The following is a 19,760-nucleotide window of genomic DNA, read 5'->3' as shown; positions in this document are numbered from 1 at the left end:
GACAAACATACGTACACATATCCAATCGACATAGTCAAACATACAGACACAAACACACACGCTGTACACACACACGCACGTACACGGCCTACCTTCACCTCAGTCCACACTGGCTGTGGATCTGCTAAGCAGAGCTGGGTTTGAACTCACACTGTCCGAGCAGCCCGGAGCCCCCCTTCCGGGCACTGTCCCTGTCTTGTCCCTGGGACAGCCAGGCACAGTGACCCCGCCCCCCACCACGCCGGGCACGAGTCAGTTAGGTCTGACAAGAACGTCCTGTCTCAGGGTGCGTTGAGAAAACGTGAGAGCCACTGAAACTCCCGCGGCCGTCGACACTCCCTGCCCCCCAGCACTCCCAGGTCCTTCGTGGTCACAAACCCTGAGGTCCCCAGAGGGGAGCAGGTGGGGACAGGAGCTCAGCTGCCTCTTCCTGCTTCCAGGGTCTTCAAGCTCCTCCAATGACAAGCCGCTCATCGTAGAAAGCAAGCAAACCGCCCCCCACACTGTTGTGTGAGATGATGGGGAACACACGAGACACAGAGTCCTGTCCCTTTACGTTCGGGGGGCCCTAGTGGAGGCGCCCAGAGGACTGGGAGCCAGTGTGATGCCCCCCCCATCACCCCGCCTCTAATGAGAAGTGCGTAGAACACACTTGTCCTCCAGACACGCAGGGGGAGGGGAGCTCACAGCAGGCAGGTGATTCTTATTAATTTTAATGCAGATGTCACACGGTCTTTTGAAGTGAAGACAGGGCAAAAAGAGCAATTGCAATTGAATGTCCTCAGCGATTTTTAACAAAGGCTCACGCGACATCGCAGAGCCCAGGGAGCGCCGCGCTGACAGGGGCCCCCTCCACCGCGGCGTGCCCGAGTCCCAGCCCCCGGGACCGAGGGGCCCGCAGCCGCCCTCGCCTCGCCCTAGCTGCACGTCTGGGGACCAGGACCCTGAAAGCTGAGATGACACACTTAGCAGGTGGCGTCAGCAAAGCCAGCTCCGTACCGTTTCTACACGGCTGTGCAAGCGAGAAGCGCGAGCTGCTCCTTATCTCGATAAAAGACAAAGGACGGCAGGGGGCTTCTGTCTTTGCCATTTCAGAAAAGGCAGCTGTCGGCGTGCGCGCTTTCTCCTGCGGCCCTCTGCGTCCCGGCAGGGGGCTGCTCACCGCCCGGAGACCCCCCAACACCCGGCCAAGCAGCCCAAGGCAGCCCCGCCCGCAGCCGGGCCCCACGGGGACACAGCGGAGGCGAGAGGGGTCCCAGGGGCGGTGTCGAGATGGTCCAGACCGACCCGCGGTCCAGGTCCGTGGCAGCCCAGCGGCATCGGCCCCTCCTGAGCACCTCCTGGCTCCCCTCCCCTCAACCAAGGCCACAGGATGAGCGGGCGCCCTGGCTGGCTCTATGCCAAGCCGCTAGCAGAGCCTCAGCTCAGTGGAGAGCCGGACGAGCCCAGGTCCGCGGGGCCAGCAGCCGCAGCCGCACGGCGCCGTCCACAGCCTGGGCGGGGCGGGGGGGCGTCCGCACACCCGGGCCACCCGCCGATTTCAAAGATAATCTGAAGGTACTGAAGCTCAAGGTATTTTCCAAACAACTGACGGAGGCTTTTCCAAGGTACAGGTGCCATGCGAGGCCCGCCCCAGAGGCACCGGGATGGAAGGGGTGGGGCCTCCCTGGTGGCCGCCGTCTCGCAGGGAGTCACATGCGTGGCGGCACGGGCACGGTGTGAAGCAGGCCGGCTGCGCTCACAGGCACTCACCAGGACATGCCACTAGGGGCCGCTTCCAGAGGACCGCAGAAGAAATGTCCCCGGAGCCTCTGTGCCAGGGACGGTTTGTGGGCAGTGACATGTGCCTTCCCAGGGAGATTCTGAGTCCCACGCCTCTGAACCCTGCAGCCACCCCCTAGGAAAATGTAAGTGCCCACGGTGGGAGGGACACTGGACAAAGCGTGACAAAGCCACACCTGGGAGAGGATGGGGGAGGCCTGCACACCTCACGTAGCATCGTCCCCGAGCGGGAAGGGCAGGGTGCCGAGCGATGTGTGTGTCACACAGCCCTGCCTGGGGGACAGAGTGCACATCCACTTGCCACTTCATGCAGCGACCCCGCCCAGACAAACACGCCGGACAGTGGCCGCCGGGGGTGGGGACGGGAAGGTGGCCGTTCCGTGTGAATCGTTTCTGTACATTTTCCTCTCTGGACTGTGAGAATAGTTCATTTATTGTTAAAAGTCATATTTAGGGAATGACTTTTAAAAATGACTTTTAAAGGGAAAAGCGAGAAATAAAAATCAGTGCCTGGGGTCGATGAAGGGGTCAGGTGTAGAGGGCGGTGACAGAGGCTCCGGGTCTCAAAGGGGACAAAGGCCCACGGAGGTCACAGCCGTCAAACCCACCGCAATGCACGCTTCACAGGGAGGTAGAGACCACACCCCAAAAACGTGTACAACCCACGCACTGCTTTAAAAACAGATGCTCGGCGCCCTGCTTTGTGTGGTGATAGTAATTTTTAAACTGGAAACGGCCGAACTGCCCAGCGCCGCGGTGGGCTGGGATGGCCGTGTGCACGCGCGCTCGGCGTGGGGCGGATCGCTGACAAGTTTCTCATGACTCGGCAGGAAAACGTGGAGCCGAAGCAGCGGGTCCGCCCTGGTGCTGCCGAGAGCGCCCTCGGGACACCTGCCCCCGCGCGGAGCTGCCAGGCCCGCTGCCCTGCAAGCTCGCCCGCCCCGGCGCCGGCCCTGCGCCTGCGGCCCACGCGGACGGCGACGCGACCACCAGCTGTGCGCGGGGGCAGGGCCCGCCGTGTCACCCACACGCCTGAGCCGGGCGCGTGTCACCCACACGCCTGAGCCGGGCGCTCCCCTTTGCACGCCCGCGGTTACACACACGACACGCACGAACGACCCGGTGGGAGTCCTCACGCCCACCCGCCCACGCTCCCCTCCCCCCCAGCGCCCGCTTGGGGAGCCTCTCCGCGTCCTGCTCCCAGCCAGGCCCGCCGCCCTCCGAGACCCGCGCGGGGTCGCGCTGCTGCGGGAAGGAGCGGGGGCGCCCGCTGTGCCCTGGGCGCGGAGCCCCTGGGCCCGAGAGGTACCTTTGTCTCCCGTGGGGCCCACTCTTCCCGGCCGTCCTGGTGCGCCTTTGTCTCCCTTCTGTCCAGTGTCCCCTGCGGAAGAAGTCGCAGGCACTCAGGACCTGTCCCAGCACAGGGCCCGTGTGCAGTGCGGGGGGCAGCAGTTGGGAGTGTCCGCCGCCCCCCCTGCCCCCCGCTGCTGTGCGGCCACACCCGCCTCCTCCCCCGCACCCCGCCCCGGATGGCACCCTCCTTCCACGTCTCCCGCCCGCCTCTGTCACGGGGCTGTCCGGTCTCCCCGCCCCAGTCTGAGGGACTTTTCCCAGCGGGACACGGAGACGGGACCCGAAAGGCTTGCTGGCTTTGCAGTTCTCAAGCTGGGGGTGGAGGACAACCCCACGGGGCCTGACCCCCGAGGACGCGCGCTGCGGTTTCACAGCCGCGACGTCCCAGCGCTGGGGAAGGCCCAGGAGAACTCGGCGAGCCGCCGCCCGCAGAGCCCCACGCGGGCGAGCAGCTGGGCGGCAGCTGAGGGCGTGGCCGTGACACTGCAGGACGCTGAGGACGAGACGAGAACCCTGAACGCTGCCCGAGACGAGGAGGGTCTTCGCAGGCTGCACGCATAGGACGGGGGTCAGACGAGGCAAGGACTCCGACTAAAGAGGGGGCCTCTGCGGCGAAGGGACCTGAACCAGGAAGACGCAGCCCAGCGGAGTGGGGTGGGGGGTGGGCGACACCTGCACGGGCGAGGTGCGGAGGGACGGGGCGTGTGAGCCAGGCCAACGGGTGGGGCAGCACAGCACTCACGCCTCACGCTGCAAGACCACAGAAAGCCACCGGCACGCTTCATGCAGGGAGCACCCGGTCCAGCCCCGCGTGCCCGGACCACGGCGTGTGCTACTGCTATGGTCCAGGCCAGGGGCCCACGCCACAGCAGCCTCCCCGCTGCACTGAAGGCCCTTGAAGGCAGGGTTCCCTCCGGCCCAGCTCCGGCTCCCCCCGAGCGCCGGCCAGGCCCTGACCGCATGGGCTCAGCAGCCCTTGGCCGAGGCCAACGCCCTGCAAACCCGCCAGCTCTTCTGTCAGTGGGGTAATCGCTGGAGTCGGCACACGGGGTTCACCTATTCCCATAACGCAGGCTCGCCCGCCTCCGAGGCAGGGGTAGGGTCCACGTGGCAGAGGCAGAGGCAGGCGTGGACGGGCCACAGCTCCCAGGACGGGACGCCTGCGCAGAGCACAGCTAAGGGGCCAGGCCGGTGGGCCCCAGCACCCCTGGCCAGGCCCCACCTTGTAGGGGACAGATCAGCGAGGACGCAGCGGGCCACGGCTGCCACCCCAGCGCCACCGGCCTCTGCTGGCCATCCCTGAGCTGAGGGACTGTTCCTGGTGACGGTCCAGGCCAGGGAAGACCAGAACCGCACCCATGTCGCCTGGTGTCTGAGCCGGAAAAACACGTCATCGGAAGCAGGGAGGCCGTCCAAAGCTTCCTCCGTCCCTCAGCTGGCCAGCCAGTCCAGCGAACGGCTCCCCAGGCTTTCTGCCAAGGCCACGGCCGCCGTGCAGGCCACGTGCTCCCAGCGTGGACGGGCGCCCGGCCCCCTCCTGCTGCCCCTGCACTGGGCGTCTGCCTCCCGGCCGCCCAGCCCATCGACGCTCCAGCCTCAGACCCTCTTCCATGCCAGCCGGACGAACCGCACCGAGCTGGCTGCTGTCACTAGGAGCGCCACCGCCCCACCGTCCCCAGCCTCAACCCTGGGGACTAGCCCTGGCTGCGCTTCCTGAGAAGAAAGGCTGTTCCAGCTCTGGCCACACAGGGCAGCGTGTGAAACTGTCACCGGTCAGCACGGCACGGAGGCCTGGCCCGGCTGCCACAGCTCCAGCGGACATCTCCATGAACCTCTCCACTCACAATAACACGCCCTGCACGGCGCCCCCCGCCCGCCCCCACACACCCCCGTCCTCCTCTCTGTCAGGTGCTGACGCGGGGCTGGCTGATGACAGCGAGTTCTCAGGGACAGTGACTTGTCTTTCACCACTGGCTCCTTTTCTGCCACCACTAACAGACTCCTCTCTCCAAGAAAAGAAAACGTCATCGGTATTTACTGCTTGTCGCCTCCCTGCGAATCACACGGAAACCTAGGAGCAAAGCCTCTGCCTCAGCTGCATTTGGGGCAGTTCCAGCCCCACCGGGGGGGGGGCGCACGCGCTTCTCCGGGCACAGCGTGAGGTAGGTGGACGCACTGCAGCCCCAACGGTGTCCCCTGACTCGGGACAGCTGCTCCTACGGGGGGACAGAGAGGTCTGCAAGTCGACGCCACAGCACAGTGGAACCTGGCGTCGGAGAGGACGGGGACGCAGACCTCGGCCGACCGCTCGGCCGCGGGGCAGGAATCAGGCCCGACCGGCAGCCCCACGTTCAGAAGAGCAAAGCCCCCGAGAGCGTGTGTCACGCTACTGGCTCCACCAGCCGTGTTTTAAGAGATGACGGTTAATAATTTTTAGATTAACTGGATGAGACCTATAAGAATAACTGTGCCCTCTCGACATGTCTGAGCAGCAGGCTCGCTGCAGTCACAGGCGTCAGGGGGTGTGAGCGTCACAGCACCTGGGAGGGAGGCCGAGTCCCTCCAGTCACCGGACGCGGACCAGGCAGACGCCCCCGGGGCCGAGGGCAGGCACGGGGCACACACCTGCAGGCAGGGACTGCTCCCGCACTAGCCTTCACCGCGGGGACAAAACCTGGGTCCCCTGCACCGTCTGCCTGCCTGGGGGCCCCACCTGCTTCTCGCCCTCCGCCCGCTGCAGGCTGAGCCCCTGAGCCATCGGCCTCCTGTGGGGCTCACGTCCAGCCAGCGTCCCCCATCACAGAGGGAGTCCACACTGCGCCCGACTCCCCCGTCACAACGAGACCCTGGTTCTCCCCACAGAAAGATGACGTGAGGTGACGGCCACCTCCTCACCACGCATCTGCACCTCCAAACACCGCGTTCCCACCTGGAACACACACGACCTCCACCTGTCCTCAGACCTCAGTGAACGCCCGGTGAAGTCCCCGACGGGCCCCCAGAGTCCGGCGGCCACCCAGCCGCGCACGCCCAGGCCTTGAGCGCGTGTGCCACGTCACGGCGTGGCCTGTGGCACAGCTCAGCACCAGCAGGAAGGCATCCCATTGGTCTCCGGGGACAAGCCCGGGGAGTAGGTCCCCCCGGGGTTCCCTGATGGGCCCCCCCCCGTCTCCTCAACTCCGTCGTCTTGTTCCCTTCAGAGGCCCAGAGTGTGTGACAATGTGACAAGCATGAGCGAGAGGGACAGCAAGGCAGCTCTGTGCCGAGACCTCGGCCCGCACGTCTGGAGGCTGCTCCGTGACGAGGGCATGGGGTCCAGTGTTGAGAAGTCACTGCCGAGAGAAGGCGGGGTCCGGCGAGGTGGCCCCACCCGGAGGGGACAGACATGCCCGCCCGGGCGCCCCGCACAGTCGGGGACTCTGGACCCAGCGGGCATGGTCAGCGACACAGATTTCAAACGGCGTCTGACTGAGAAGCGCTCTCGAGACGCGCTTGCCAACCAGGCGCATGAACGTGACCTTGCCCTAATTCGTATTTGAACTAGAAAACTCGGGCGTTCCGTCCACGCGCCTCCTCGGCCCCGCCTCCTCGGCCCCGCCTCCTCGGCCCCGCCTCCTCGGCCCCGCCTCCTCGGCCCCGCCTCCTCGGCCCCGCCTCCGTGCGCGGAGGGAATCAGAGTCCTTAAGGTTCCCGTGCGTCTCTTTCCGGCTTTGCCTCCGTTTCGATGCACCTGCTTACTTTTAACAGGACTGGGACAGGCCTGGCCGCGGACCGCACTGACTCTTCCTGTGGCAATAAAGAAACGCATGACCCCCGTCCCCCCCCAAACTCTGCCCCGGTGCCGCGTCTCCCGGGTCACCGGAAGCCTGCTCAAAGTCGGGGTCTGTGCTGGGGGCCCCCAGTGAGCCTGCGAGCAGCAGACAGATGCCCCACGTGGTGCTCGCAAGGCCCGAGGCCGGATCTGATGGACGGAGGGGCGGGCGTGGGGGGCGGTCAGGCGCTGGCCATGCTGTCTGGCTCCTCCACAGCGAACTCAGACACAGGGACCTCAGAGCCATGTCGCCCCCGCCACCTGCTTCACCCGCACATGTGACGTTAGCCCATCCCCCACGAGACCCAGGACAGAAGGGAAGCTAACAAAGGGTGCCCATCGGCACGCTGAGCAGCATCCGGAGGGTGTTGTCACCAACGAGCCAGACCCACACTGCTCACTGAGGCCGGGGACCCACCCCCCACCATTGCCCACCGGCACAGGGGGTCACAGATGCTCTGGGACCCCCGTCCTGGGTGCCACAGCGGAAGAAAGCGTCCAGGGCCCTGGGAGCCTACCCTGGTCCCCATGGGACAGCGGCTTCCACGGCGGCAAGTCCCCTCTGTCCCACCGACACGCATTCAAATCAAAACCGAAGGTCGCACCAGAAAGCCAGGGCCGGTGTCGGCCCTTCACCAGACTTCTGAGCGAGTGGCACAGCTTGAGTTTCTTCCGACATAATTAAAATTTTTAAAAGAAGGTCAGCGCATTTATTCTAATTAAAAACACAAAAGCCAGTGCGTTTGTTTGGGCAGCAGGGCTGTCTTCCTGGTTTCCACACAGCAAAGTGAAAGCGACCCACAAAGGCCTTCTCACACAGGGCTGTCCCTCAGAGCGGCAGCCACAGGCCACCGTGGAACCGGGGCGGAGGCGATGCGTGGCCAGCCCGGCCACCCTCCCACCTGCCTCCTGCTCCGCCGCTCGTGGCCAGGCTCGCCCCACGTGCCGGAGGCACCCTGGCCTGTCCTGAAACCCCTTCTAAGTCCTGAGCCAGGGGCCCCACGTTGGCGGAGCTGGGGCTGCTCGAGCCCCCCGCCCTGCTCTGCAGGAGCCGGGATCTCAGTGGAGAGCCTCTCGGGCGGCAAGCACAAGGACAGCTGGGCATCGGCTGTCCCAGCAGCAGTCTCTGGCCCGTGCTGGCACTGACCACGCTGCCCTGCAGGGCTCACTCTCCTGGGAGGCAATATGGACAAAGCAACGAGAAGAAGGTTCTTGGTTTTTAAAAGGATGGCGAGCTCTTGGGAGCCAGCCTGGGAGCACAGGCCTCAGAGCTTCGCACCCTGATCTGGAGAACTGCTAAATTTCTGGAGCCTCGAATGTCCTCATCTGCAAAAAGGGCCAGATGACGGCACGGCGTTCTGAGGGTCACGTGACAGCGAGTGTCGAGCCGGGAACAAACGTCAGCTGTCTTTACAGCGTCAGCGTCCGTGTGAGCAGCCGAGCTGCACGGAATCGGTTTCAGAACTACAGAAATCCTGGCTGCAGAGTGGACATGAGGTGTCGTGCCCCCTGGATTTTCCGATGGGGAAACTGAGGCCCATCGAGGTGGCAGCCCTGCCCGAGGCCAGACCCCGAGGCGGCACAGGGACTCGGACAGGGCCGGGGACGCGGGGCGGGCGCCGTGAGGGGCCGGGCAACACTCACCTTTCAGGCCAGGGACGAGGATCTGCACAGAGCAGGCGTCGTCCGCCGTCTGCTGAGGGTCCCCAGACCAGGCCGGCGACAGGAAGGCCAGGCTGATCAGGGCCAGAGCCCTCCACATCGTGAGTGCTGGCAGGATGCCGACTCCTGAAGGAAGGGAGGGGTAAACAGTGACGGAATTCCCCCCCGGGGACAGGGGTGACGCTGCGCAGGCCACCCCTGCGGGGCCAGGGAGCTCGGGAGCCAGGCCACTCCGTGGTTTCGGCCTCCCCCCTCCCCCATCTCTCTCACTGGCTCACTCCCGTGCTGACTTAAACCTCCACCGAGCGGTCCCCACGGCCCAGCTGACAGTGATGCCGCCTTGTGAGGTGCTGCCCCGAGCCCCTTCTCCCGGCTCTTTATAACGAACGTGTCACACAGGTAAAGACGTGTTACGGTTACGTGAAGCTATGAAGCCCACCCGGCCTCACGCGCCAGCCCCCGCCAGGTGCCGACGTCCCTGGGCCCACCCCACGCGGCCCCCGCCCCAGGGCGCTGGCCCCTCGCTGCCCCTCACGCAGCCTCGTCGCACAGGTGCGTGCCCCTAAACGGCTGTCCGCGTGTGCTCGGCTGCAGTTCTGAGACACCGGACCCCGGCTCACGGCATCCTCTGCGGCCGCCCTTCCCTGCCCGGCATTGCGGCCCATGCAGCGACGATCACATGTCAATCACACGTCACATCCGATCACATCCGTGAGTGCCGCAGTGCGGGGCGGGTAGGGACAGAGGACACAGCTGGCCCTGCGTCACCACGACCACGTTACCCCCGGCCGGCGAGGGAGGCTTGGCGGCAGCACACAGAGCCCCTCCACGTGGGGTGCGGGGGTCCGGATGGCATCGTGTTCGGGGACAGCTGTGCCAGCAGCGGTCCCGGGCAGAGGGCGTCGCCCCGTCCACTGCACCCCCAGCAGAGGGGACCCGCGAAGACTGCGGCTGGTCTGAGGGTGACGCCGAGTCCTCACCCATGACGAGCTCAGCGCCGGTCTAGCGGCAAACGTTGTGGCTCCCCTCACAGTGGTGACGGCGACGGCCACATGTCAATCACGTCAATAAAAGGTCCTGAGGAACACCTGCTCCTCCAGATTCCGTCTGGCAGTGGACAGCCGCTGCTTGGCGCTCGCCGATGTGAGCTGGGCTGAGCTACACGTCTCAGTGTGGAGAGCAGGCCGGTTTCCTCTGCAGCTAGCAAGTCAGCGCAGGGGGACGGCGGGGTGCGGGACATGCTGGTTGTCCAGGGAGACCCATCGTCACCTCCCAGGATGGGGGGAGCAGGAACAGCCGGAATAAGCTGCCACCAGGGATCCCCGTGCGCCCCGTCACCACTCTGACCCCTGCCCATTCCTTTGTCCCTATGTCCCCTCCACCCGCCCCTGGGCCGGCCCCCGAGGCGCCTTGGGCTCCAGGCTGCAGAGCTGGGGCGGGGCGGCCGGCCTCCCGGAGCAGGGATTCCGGTCACAGTGGAGAAGCCCCAGCGCCCAGCCCTTCAAGCACAACATCCTCATCCCGGGGGGCTCCGGCCCCGTCGGGGGAGGCAGGGCATGCGATCGGAATTTAGTAGGAGTAATAGGAATGAAGTAGACTGAAAAACTGCCAAACATGCGATTGTACAGTTTCATCAAAAATCGACGGCAGCTCCCAGCACCTCGCGGACGCCATCCCTACCTGCAGCCCTGGCAGAGGGACCCGCCCCGCCCACCGCTGTGCTTCCTAGAGTGACGGTGGCCCTTCCCCGCGGCTGCGGCACTGACAGATGTCCGCCCCAGTGGCACACATTTGTCTTATCACCAAGACCCAAAAGTAAGGAGGGGCCTTTCCCTATTATTTCTCCCTAACTTTACGCAAATCATCTGTGTTCTCTTACTCAAAATTGTAAATAATCGAACAGCACAACAGCTCAGATAGCATTCTGCCTGCCACCCGGCAAAGTGTCTCCATCACATCGAAAATTATAATGCTCGTGCGACAGCCTCCACTTTCACCTGTATATTCAGAAGCCACACTTAACTGCAGCCCAGCAGGATGGCCAGCTCAAGCAGCCAAGTGTCACGGCAGGAGGGGCCGCCCTGTGACACTTCTATCTTACCCAAGTTGGGGACGAGAAGGCCCCCACTCTGCATAGGGCAGGAGTAGACATCCTGACATCCGGGGTCCCCGGCACTGAGCCCAAACACAGCTACTGGTCACCAGGTGCAGATTCTGGCCGTTGTCCACATGGCCTCACCAGCAGGCGGGCAGCAAGCCGACCTGAACCCTGCACTGGCCGCTCAGGGACACGTTGCTGGCCCCACAGCCATGCTTTGCACTGGGCTAGGAATCAGGGAAGAAACTGCTTCACCTCTCTGAATGTACATGAACCTCAGAGGGCCTGACTTGCTCACCTACGACTGACAGATCTAGGTCCTTGTCACCGAGCTGCTCCAGAGCTTGTGCCATGAGCTACTGGATTAACGGAACCGCGGGTGCCGGCACCTGGCTGAGCTGACGGACACGGCCCCAGCCCGGGCTGAGAATGGTCTCCACCGCCCCTCAACCCTGCCCCGACACCGCCTGTATGGAAGTCACCACCCTACCCCGGCATCTGCCGCTGCTCCCCACCGCCCTGCAGGCGCCCCCTACCTGAGCCGCACACCTGGCCAAGGGGCGTGCTGACCGCCGGGGCCCGCGAGGACACTGAGCCCGGGAGCCTCATGGCCGCTATTTACAGGCTGCCGGCCGCGGCCCCACACGCGAGGCCTGGGCCGTGGGACTGCCCAGCACACCAGGCGCCTGCAGCGTTATCAGCAGGCGCTTCCTGCCAGAGACACGCGGCGTCCAGCTGGGGCACGCAGAGCGTGAGAAGGCGCATAGCGCTGTGGGGGGCCGCGGACCCCCGCCCCAGCACCCCAGTTGGTTTGCTAGGCCTCTCCTGTTCTCACTGCCTTTTTTTGATAAAGGAAGCACGGGCGTTTTGGGAACTCAGGAAAGCAGACAGAACAGGGGGCGGACTCACCGGTAACCCTGCAGACAGGGACAAATGCAGCTGCCTCGTCTCCTCTCGTGTATTCCGTGGGGGCGTCACGCTGAAGCACCGAGTGCCCGTCCACTCCCTGTCCACTCCCTGTCCAGCCCTAACCCAAGGCGAGGCCCCAAACCCACTCCACACAGTGAAGTTTCCTTAAAGGCAAGACATGCCCCCACCCCGCCTTCGTGCTAGGCTGGGCGGGTCTGGCTTATACCACGGGGGCGAGTGGGGGGCTTCTTTAAGGAAAAGATACATCTAAAATCATGATCACAAAAAGTGAGGTTCACAGGTGAATATTTATTCAAACTGAGAAGTCAGAATCACAAACGTGAAAACTGACAAGCCCTACACACGTCAGAAGATCCACGAAAAATGGATTCTTTATTAAAACCTCCTGACTGTAAATAAATTTGACAACTTAGACAAAATGCACCACTTTCTGAAAAAACACAAACCACCACAACGGGCCCAACATGAAATACAGAATGTAACAGCCTGGGAAATTGAATCAGTGATTTAGGTGATTCCCCAGAACAAAATCTCCAGGCCAGACGGTTTCACAGAGAATCGTACCAAACGATGAAGGAAAATGAAAACAGAGCAGGGGGCCATCACCCGTTCACCTCGTGAAGCTGGTCTTACCCTGAAACCAAAGCTAGAGACAGTACTAGCACACGCACGAGGCCCGACCACCTCGCGGATGCAGATCGAAAAGCTTTAACAAAATATGAGCAACTAGTGGGGAATTTCAGGATGCGAGTCTGCGTCAATATTCAAGAATCCACCAATGTAAATAAGCCTAATGAAGAAATCACATGATCACGCCGATTGATGCAGAAGAACATCTCGCAAAATAAAAACCTTCAGAAAAATAGGAAAAGGGGGAACTTCTGCGACTCGCCCAGGAGCACGTTTTTCAAGAACCTGTTGCGGCAGCGCTGTGAAAAGCAGCACGGAAGAGGCTCAGAAGATGAACAACAGAGCCACCGCGTGACCTGGCAACGCCGCTTCGGGGGATACGTCCAAGGAAGTGAAGACGCCCACTCGGAAAGGTCTCTGCGCCCCGTGTTCACGGCAGCCTTAGTTACAGTGGCCAAGATGTGAAAACAAACTAAGTGCCCGTCAGCGGATGAATTCAGATGCACACGCACGTGCACACACGCACAAGGGAATATTACTCAGCCATAAAAAATGAGGAAACCCTACCACTTCTGACAACGTGGGTGGACCTTGAGGGCGTTATGCTAAGTGACACAAGTCAGACAAAGACAAACGCTGTATCATCTCACTTATGTGTGGACTACGAAAACAAACAAACAAACAAACAAACACAAAACTCATTAAGAGACCAGATTTGCAGCTCCCAGAGGCGAGGGGTGGGGGAGGGGACTTGGAGAACGGGGCCGAAAGGTTCACACTCCCAGGTACGAGACACGCGCTGGAGTGTGTGTGCCACGCGGCACGGTGACTGCAGTTACCCCTGCCCCGTGATGGGCAGGGAGGTAAGAGAGCAAATCCTGAGAGTTCTCAGCACGGTGCGTGTTCTCTCTTTCCTTTCCATCGTATGTATGTGAGAAGCTGGGGTAACCATTTCACAGGACATGTAAATCGACCCGTCCTGCTGTCCGCCTTAAACTTCCGCAGTGGTGTATGTCAAGCGTCTCTCGGTAAAAACGGAGCGGTGGGGGAGATGCTCCGCAAACACCGTGCGCTGCTGAAGGGCCCCTCTGAGGACCGGGCAGGGCTAGGACACCTGCACTGAGCACTGTTCAACATCGTGCTGGCAGTCCCAGCCATGCAAAGGGCATGGAAAGGCAGCCAGAGGCACACAGGTCAGAAAGGAGAAATGACAGTCCCTTGTCAATGCCGACGGCACGACTGTGCTCAGAAAACCTCGAGGAGTCTACGGAAAGCTCCCTAAACCGTCAGGTGAGCTCAGCGAGGTCTTGGCATACAAGACAGATACAAGCAAAATGTCAGCCGTGTTTCCACGAGCCAGCAATGAACACGCAGACACTGATTTACAAACAGGATCGTTTACCGTCGCTCAAATAAACGCGATACTTAGGTGTAACTCTAACAAGACAGATACAGGACCGAGATGCTGAAACGAAATGTTGATGAGAAAAAGCGCAGATCGAAATGAGGTGAGAGACACGCAGGTCACGTTCTTGGATCGTGGATTGGAAGGCTGGACACAGAAAAGACGCTGATCCCCCAAGTTCTCTGCAAGCTCTACACGACTCCTGTTAAAATCCCAGCAAGAGCCTTTGCAGATAGAGACAAGATTGTTTGAAAATTTGTATAAAAAGACAGAACCAGAAGCGCTAAAACAACTCTGAAAAAGACAAAGGTAGGAGGAATCGTCTACCTAATTTCTAGACTCACTCCACAATGGAACTGAGCAGAGAACCCACGCAAACATACCCAACCTACCTTTTAAAGGTCTGTGCATGTGTGGGGCGAAATACATGTAACGCGGAATTGACACCTTAATCGTATTTAAGTACATAGTGCAGTGGCATTAAATACATTTTCACAATGTTGGGCGGCATCACTACCATCTCAGAGAACTAAGCCTCCGTCCCCACTCACGCCCCATTCCCACCCCGGCCCCCCCCTGCAGACCTTCTGACCCTTTGCTCTTCACTATTCCAAGTTTCTCCCGTCAGTGGAATCATGCGGCATTTGTCTTCTTGTGTCTGGCTTACTTCACTTAGCACAATGGCCTCGAAATCCATCGATGTCGTAGCACGTGTCAGAGCCCCCTTCCTCCTCAAGGCTGAGGAATACTCCATCGCGTGGACAGACCACGTGTTGCTTATCCATGCACCCTCGATGGGCGCCATGAACATGGGTGCGCAGATGTCTCTTCGAGCCCCTTCCTTTCCCGTATACGCCCAGAAGCGGGATTGCTGGGACACGTGGCAATCGCACTGTTAATTTCCGAGGAGCCACCGTGCTATTCCCCAGGGCGGCTGCACGGCTGCGCCGCACACGGTTCCAGCTTCTCCGCATCCTCGCGGGCCCTCGATTTCCTGCTGTTTTTTGATGGTAAGGTGTTGGACGTGGTATCTCATTGTCCTTTTGATCTGCATGTCCCTCATAATCATTGTGCCTTTTCATGTGCTTATTGGCCTACACCCAACTGAGTTTTGAGGAGGCACAAAGTGAATTCAGTGGCAGGGAGACTGGCTTTTCAGTAAATGGTGTTGGAGCCGCCGGACACCCAGAGGCAACGAGGTGAACCTCGAGCTACGTCTCCCCCTTACACGAATCTTAACTCAAAACAGGTCACGGGCTTAAGTGTCAAAATATAAAACTTTCAGGAGAATAAAACATAGCAGAAAAATCTTCAGGGTATAGGGCTAGGCAAATAGTTCTTAGATATAACACCAAAAAACCCACAATTCACAAAAGCAAAACTTAGTAAGTTGGACTTCATCAAGATTAAAAACTTATACTCTGTGAAAACTCCCTTAATATGCAAAAACAAACTACGGGAAGAGAAAAAACATTCAGAGACCACATATCTGCCAAAGGTCTTTTATCCTGAAAATATAAAGAACTCTCAAAACTCAACAGTAAAATAACAAAGAACCCGGTTAGAAAATGGGCAAAACCAGGAAGAGACATTTCGACCAAGAGGACATACAGATGGCCAATGGCCCGTGGAAAGGCACCCACGTCACCAGGGAGGCGCACAGTAAGCCCGCAGGGAGACGCCGCCGCACACCTATCGGAATGGCCAAAATCAGAAACAGCGACGACGCCCAACGCTGGCGAGGTGACAGGACACGCCCCCCTCACGCGGCTCTGCCGGTGGGAACGGGGCGTGGTGCAGCCGCTCTGGGCGGGGTCTGCGTCTGCCCCGCGACCCGGCCACGGCGCTCCCGGGCGTTTATGCCCGAGAAATGGGGACTTCCGCTCATACGGCGCCGGCCGCGCAGTGTCGACAGCAGCTTTATCCGTAATAGCTGCAAACGAACGAGAAGCGTCTGGGGTCCTTCCGGGCGCCGGCTGCACCAACTGTGGACCCCACTCAGCGGCAGGAAGGGACATCCAGCAACCGGACGAGCCGCAGAGACCCGAGTGAAGCGTGTCAACGCCAGACGGTCCCCACCGGTGACCTCGCTTATCAAATGGCCAGGGAAGGACAAAACCACACAGCGCTCACAGACCAGTTAGCGGCTGGGGCTGGGGAGAGGTGGGCGGAGGGAGTGGGTGTGGCTGAGGACGGAGGGGCCTCGAGGGGAAAACGCTGTCCCGGGCAGGGCGGCCCACACCCCGTGCGGCTGTGGCCAGCCTCGCGCCACGCTCCCGCCGGGGAAGCTGGGCACGCGCTGTCACGCCTCACGACTGCACGTGAACCCTCGGTGAGCTCGAAGTACTTTAACGTTTGGGGGGCTGCCTAGCAGTCCCTTACATCTCTTTCCCCCCGGAGTATTTGGGTGCATGTTCCTTCACAGCCTCCTCCCATGAAAATTATTTTCTATGGAAAGAAAATAACTGAGTAGCTCCCCTAGCTTGGCGCTTTGAATTTATTAGTTAGCTTTAAAAAAGTTTCTTCCAGCTTCGTAAGCCACTATCCGTGAGTCGCGTACGTTTTTAGGGTGACGGCCGTCTGTCAGACTCACAGATGAGATGTTTGACGCCAGGCCTTCGTGTGTGCATGTTTTGTGCACTTGCCTGCCTCTGTGCAGTGACCTTTGTCCCATTGGTGACTGACGACCCCTTTGCTCACGGGAACCGCTGCGAACCACTTCCACTCAGCCTCGCCCACTCCCCGCTCGGGGACACTTGGCAATGTCCAGGACACATGAACCGTCCCGCTGCAAGGGGTGGAGGGTAGTGGTTCTGGGGGCGCGGCACAGGACGGCCCACCACCCGGTACCCAGATGCCAGGGGATCTGGGCTGGGAGGCCCGTCGCCGATTGAGACGCCCAAGGCTCCTCCAGCACCCCAAGGGGACTGAGCCGCAGTCTCGGCCGACCGCGCTGACATGCAGGTGGCACGGGGGGCGGGGGCTGCCGTGTGCTCCGCGCTCGGGCGTCGGTGGGCACCTCTCAGTGGCCCGCGCACTCGGTCCTCACGGCCACCCCTTGGCATGAGGCACAGAACTGTGTCGGAGCTCGATCCTCCGTGCCGGTCTGCTGGGGACCAGCGGGCAGCTCGGTCAGCGCCGGGTCCCAAGGCCACAGCCCCCTGCTCCCCGCTTCTGTCTCACGGCTGCGGGCTATTTACCTTTGGTTTGTGTTCTCAAAGGGAGGGTTCTTATTTGTGTCAATAATTGGAGAAATACTCCGAGTTACCAAACTAAGTGATTTTACGCTAACTTGCCAGTTTCAACGGATGGCAAGTTAGAGCCATTGTGGATAATGGCGTCTGCCGGCTCCGGGAGCGAGCGCCCAACAGCCACGAGGCGTCACTGGGCGCCTCCCTTTCGGGCCTGCCGTGTCCCTTCTTCCCTCTCTCCCTCCTCCAGCTTTTTCTTGAAGGCACTGCCGTCCGGCCTTTCCCCTCACGCCCTCTGACCCTGACAGCCCGGCCACTTCCCGGGTCGGAGGGAACCTGGCAGGCCTCCCGGTCACTGTTTACATTTCTCGGATGCACCCGGCCATGTGGATCCAAACGCCAGCGAGCCCCACGGCCCCGGGGGAGGGGGGGGAGGGTGTTCACTGCAGGTCACATGGCTGTGAAGCCATATCACTGGGACTTTACCCGTAAGGACATTCACCGTGGCCGCCGTCCTCAGGACTGAAGGCCCCGCTGCCCCTGAGGCCCCACAAGTGCGAGGGCAGCCCGGCCTCCTCCCCAGCTGTGTGGAGTCGCCGTCCGCGCTCTCCCCAAGCCCGGTCACTCGGGGACACAGGTACAGGCAGTGCTGCCACAGCACTGAGGGTCTGGGGGACGCAGCGCCCAGCACTGAGAGCCAGTTCCAGTTTTGACTCGGGTTCAGCAGCAAGGCGGGCGCTGGGACATTGCAGAGGTGACACAGTATGTCTGACGACACTGTGTCACTTCCGAAAATGCAGCTCACGGGGTCCCGGCCCTGGGGCTTCTGCTTCAGCCGCTTGGTGGTGGGACCCATGCGTTTTCACCTCTAACACGTTTCCCAAGTAACAGATGCTGCTGTTGCTGATTTGGGGACCGTGCTCTGAGAGCCACTTTCAGTCTCGGGGTCCCCGAGCACCCCAGCACCCCAGTCCCCTTGGGGTGCTGGAGGAGCCTTGCCAACACAGTGGAGCCCGCCCTGGCACCTGGCGCCTGGCAGACACTCGAGTTAGATGGCAGCCCTCTTCCCGTCCATCCCACAAGACGGCATCCTGCTTCTAGAGTGGAAACTGAAGTCAACAATTAGCCCCGACTGGAGGGGAAGGCCTGTTCACATAGCGCCATGCCCGCCAGTGGCCACCCTGGAGTCATGAGGGACAACTGCAGTCAGGAGATCGCACTGGTCAACAGGCCAAGGCGACTGCCTGGTGAGGGTGCCGCTTACGGTGGGAAAACCAGGCAGAAACAGCAAGGGCTGCGGGAAATGCTGGCCGCGTCACTGAGGAGCTCCTGTGTGTGTGTGGCGGGTCCTCCGTCTCTTCATGGTCCCTCCCAAGAACTTCCCAAGACGAGCCTGTGCACGTGCGGGCACCGCGAGTCGGACCGGAGTCTGCAGCCGCAGGAGCACGAGCCTTCGTAAGGCATGCCTGTCCCTCGCGAGTCAGCGCAGCCTGCTGGGCACTGAGGACCCCATGGGCAGGGGCTGTGACGCGCTTCATCTTCCCGAGCCGTCCCGGGGGCCTGGCGTGTAGCGCGGAGCGAGCCCCCAAAGCAGGCCCCTTCCCACCCCAGTGGGGGTGGAGCCACAGCCTCGTCCTCACTAGGTGCGGTCCCTGCCTCAAACCAGGGCTGACGGGAGGCTGTGAAGTCAACAGTCCCGATTACAGCCATCAATAAGTAAAAACACATCCCAGTGAACACCTGGAGCTAAGGCAGGAACGTTCCAGCTGAGACTATCAAAAGTAACACCTTTTCTGACACACACACACCTACACACACACACACACACACACCCACCCACACCCACCCAGATCTCTGCCAGCCCTCACGTTCTCCTGATACCCTCGGCTAAGAGGGTCCCCGGCCACCTGGCAGCTCACCGCCTTCCATCCCACGTGACCCACAGGCTCCGAGGCCCAGGGAAGTCAGGACGCCAGGAAGCCGCAGTGACACGGAGGACCAACCGACTGAAAATGAGTGAAATTCGTCTCTTCCTTGGCCCCGCTCACCGACGGAGTCACAGGCTGGGGTTTCACCGATTCTCATCCTTTAAGATTCCACAGCTGACTTGGCTTTTTCAGGGGCAGGCAAGCTGACTCACGCATCGGATCCAGACTTCGCCGAGCCCAGCGCTCTTCCGGGCACGGACCCGTCCTCCACAGGTGCTGAGCTGCTGTTTCATTATTTCAGGTCCCCGACTCAGCAATGGAGTCTCTGATCAGCTCGTCTGGGCTCAGCCTTCACTTCATCAACGAAACCCTCAGGTCCCGGGAAGTGAGGCAGCTCACCTAAGGCCACCACTGCCAGCCGCTCGGTGCCCTGGCACGGGGGCGACCTCCCCACACGGTCTGGGCCCGATGTTGACCCACCGTGGTGCACGATGCTCTAAGACCCTGCCCGGAACATCTCAAGTTCTCCGGGCTTCCCAGGGGACAGGAGCACGGGCGTGCTGGCTCCAAGGCCGGAACCTGGGTAGCAATTCACTCCGCCCTCACGGGAATGGCCCGGTTTCAAGCACAGATGGCAGATCGCGAAATGACACAGTGGCCTCATTTAAACTGCAGAGTGCCAACTTGGTATCATCTACATAAAATTTTGAGTAAAAATAGTTAAGTGCCTAAGAGGAGGACTGAAATAAACTTTATGATAATCGGTCACCTCCTCTGGGCATAACTGGGCCGCCTGGTAATCGAAATGTCTGTTTTCGTTAGACTGTAGTCGCATTGCACTGCTATAAATTGTTAGGAGTGTCAAGTCTAACCTACTTGAGCGCTCACGTGACGCATCCAAGTGCCTGGGAACTCAGCACGCCCCACCACTGAGGGACGCTGCAACCCAGCTCCTTCCGCAGATCCCCAC

At 61.1% G+C, this 19,760-nt stretch overlaps 1 protein-coding gene across 6 annotated transcripts in view; it reads right to left on the bottom strand.

Annotated features, from left to right (window-relative positions):
• COLEC11 (collectin subfamily member 11) overlaps positions 1–18,935 on the bottom strand; it is a 26,637-nt gene extending 7,702 nt beyond the window's left edge. Inside the window, exons 1-3 of one of the 6 annotated variants that reach the window (XM_039855024.1) lie at positions 18,782–18,917; positions 8,591–8,734; positions 3,092–3,163 (exon numbers count right to left, since the gene is read on the bottom strand). In XM_039855024.1, coding sequence (XP_039710958.1) covers positions 3,092–3,163; positions 8,591–8,734; positions 18,782–18,791 — 226 coding nt within the window. In that variant the 5' untranslated portion in view covers positions 18,792–18,917. Of the gene's footprint in view, positions 1–3,091; positions 3,164–4,191; positions 4,481–6,064; positions 6,519–7,464; positions 7,506–8,590; positions 8,735–11,242; positions 11,425–18,781 lie in introns of those variants that run through there. The other 5 variants (XM_039855026.1, XM_039855025.1, XM_039855029.1 and 2 more) reach the window with 5 other exon arrangements.
• Positions 18,936–19,760: the final 825 nt, after the last annotated feature.

Source organism: Pteropus medius, unplaced genomic scaffold (assembly GCF_902729225.1).
Source record: "Pteropus medius unplaced genomic scaffold, Ma_sr-lr_union100, whole genome shotgun sequence".
NCBI lineage: Eukaryota > Metazoa > Chordata > Mammalia > Chiroptera > Pteropodidae > Pteropus > Pteropus medius.
Note: the sequence above shows the minus strand (reverse complement) of the source record. Positions and strands in the feature narration are given on the sequence as shown.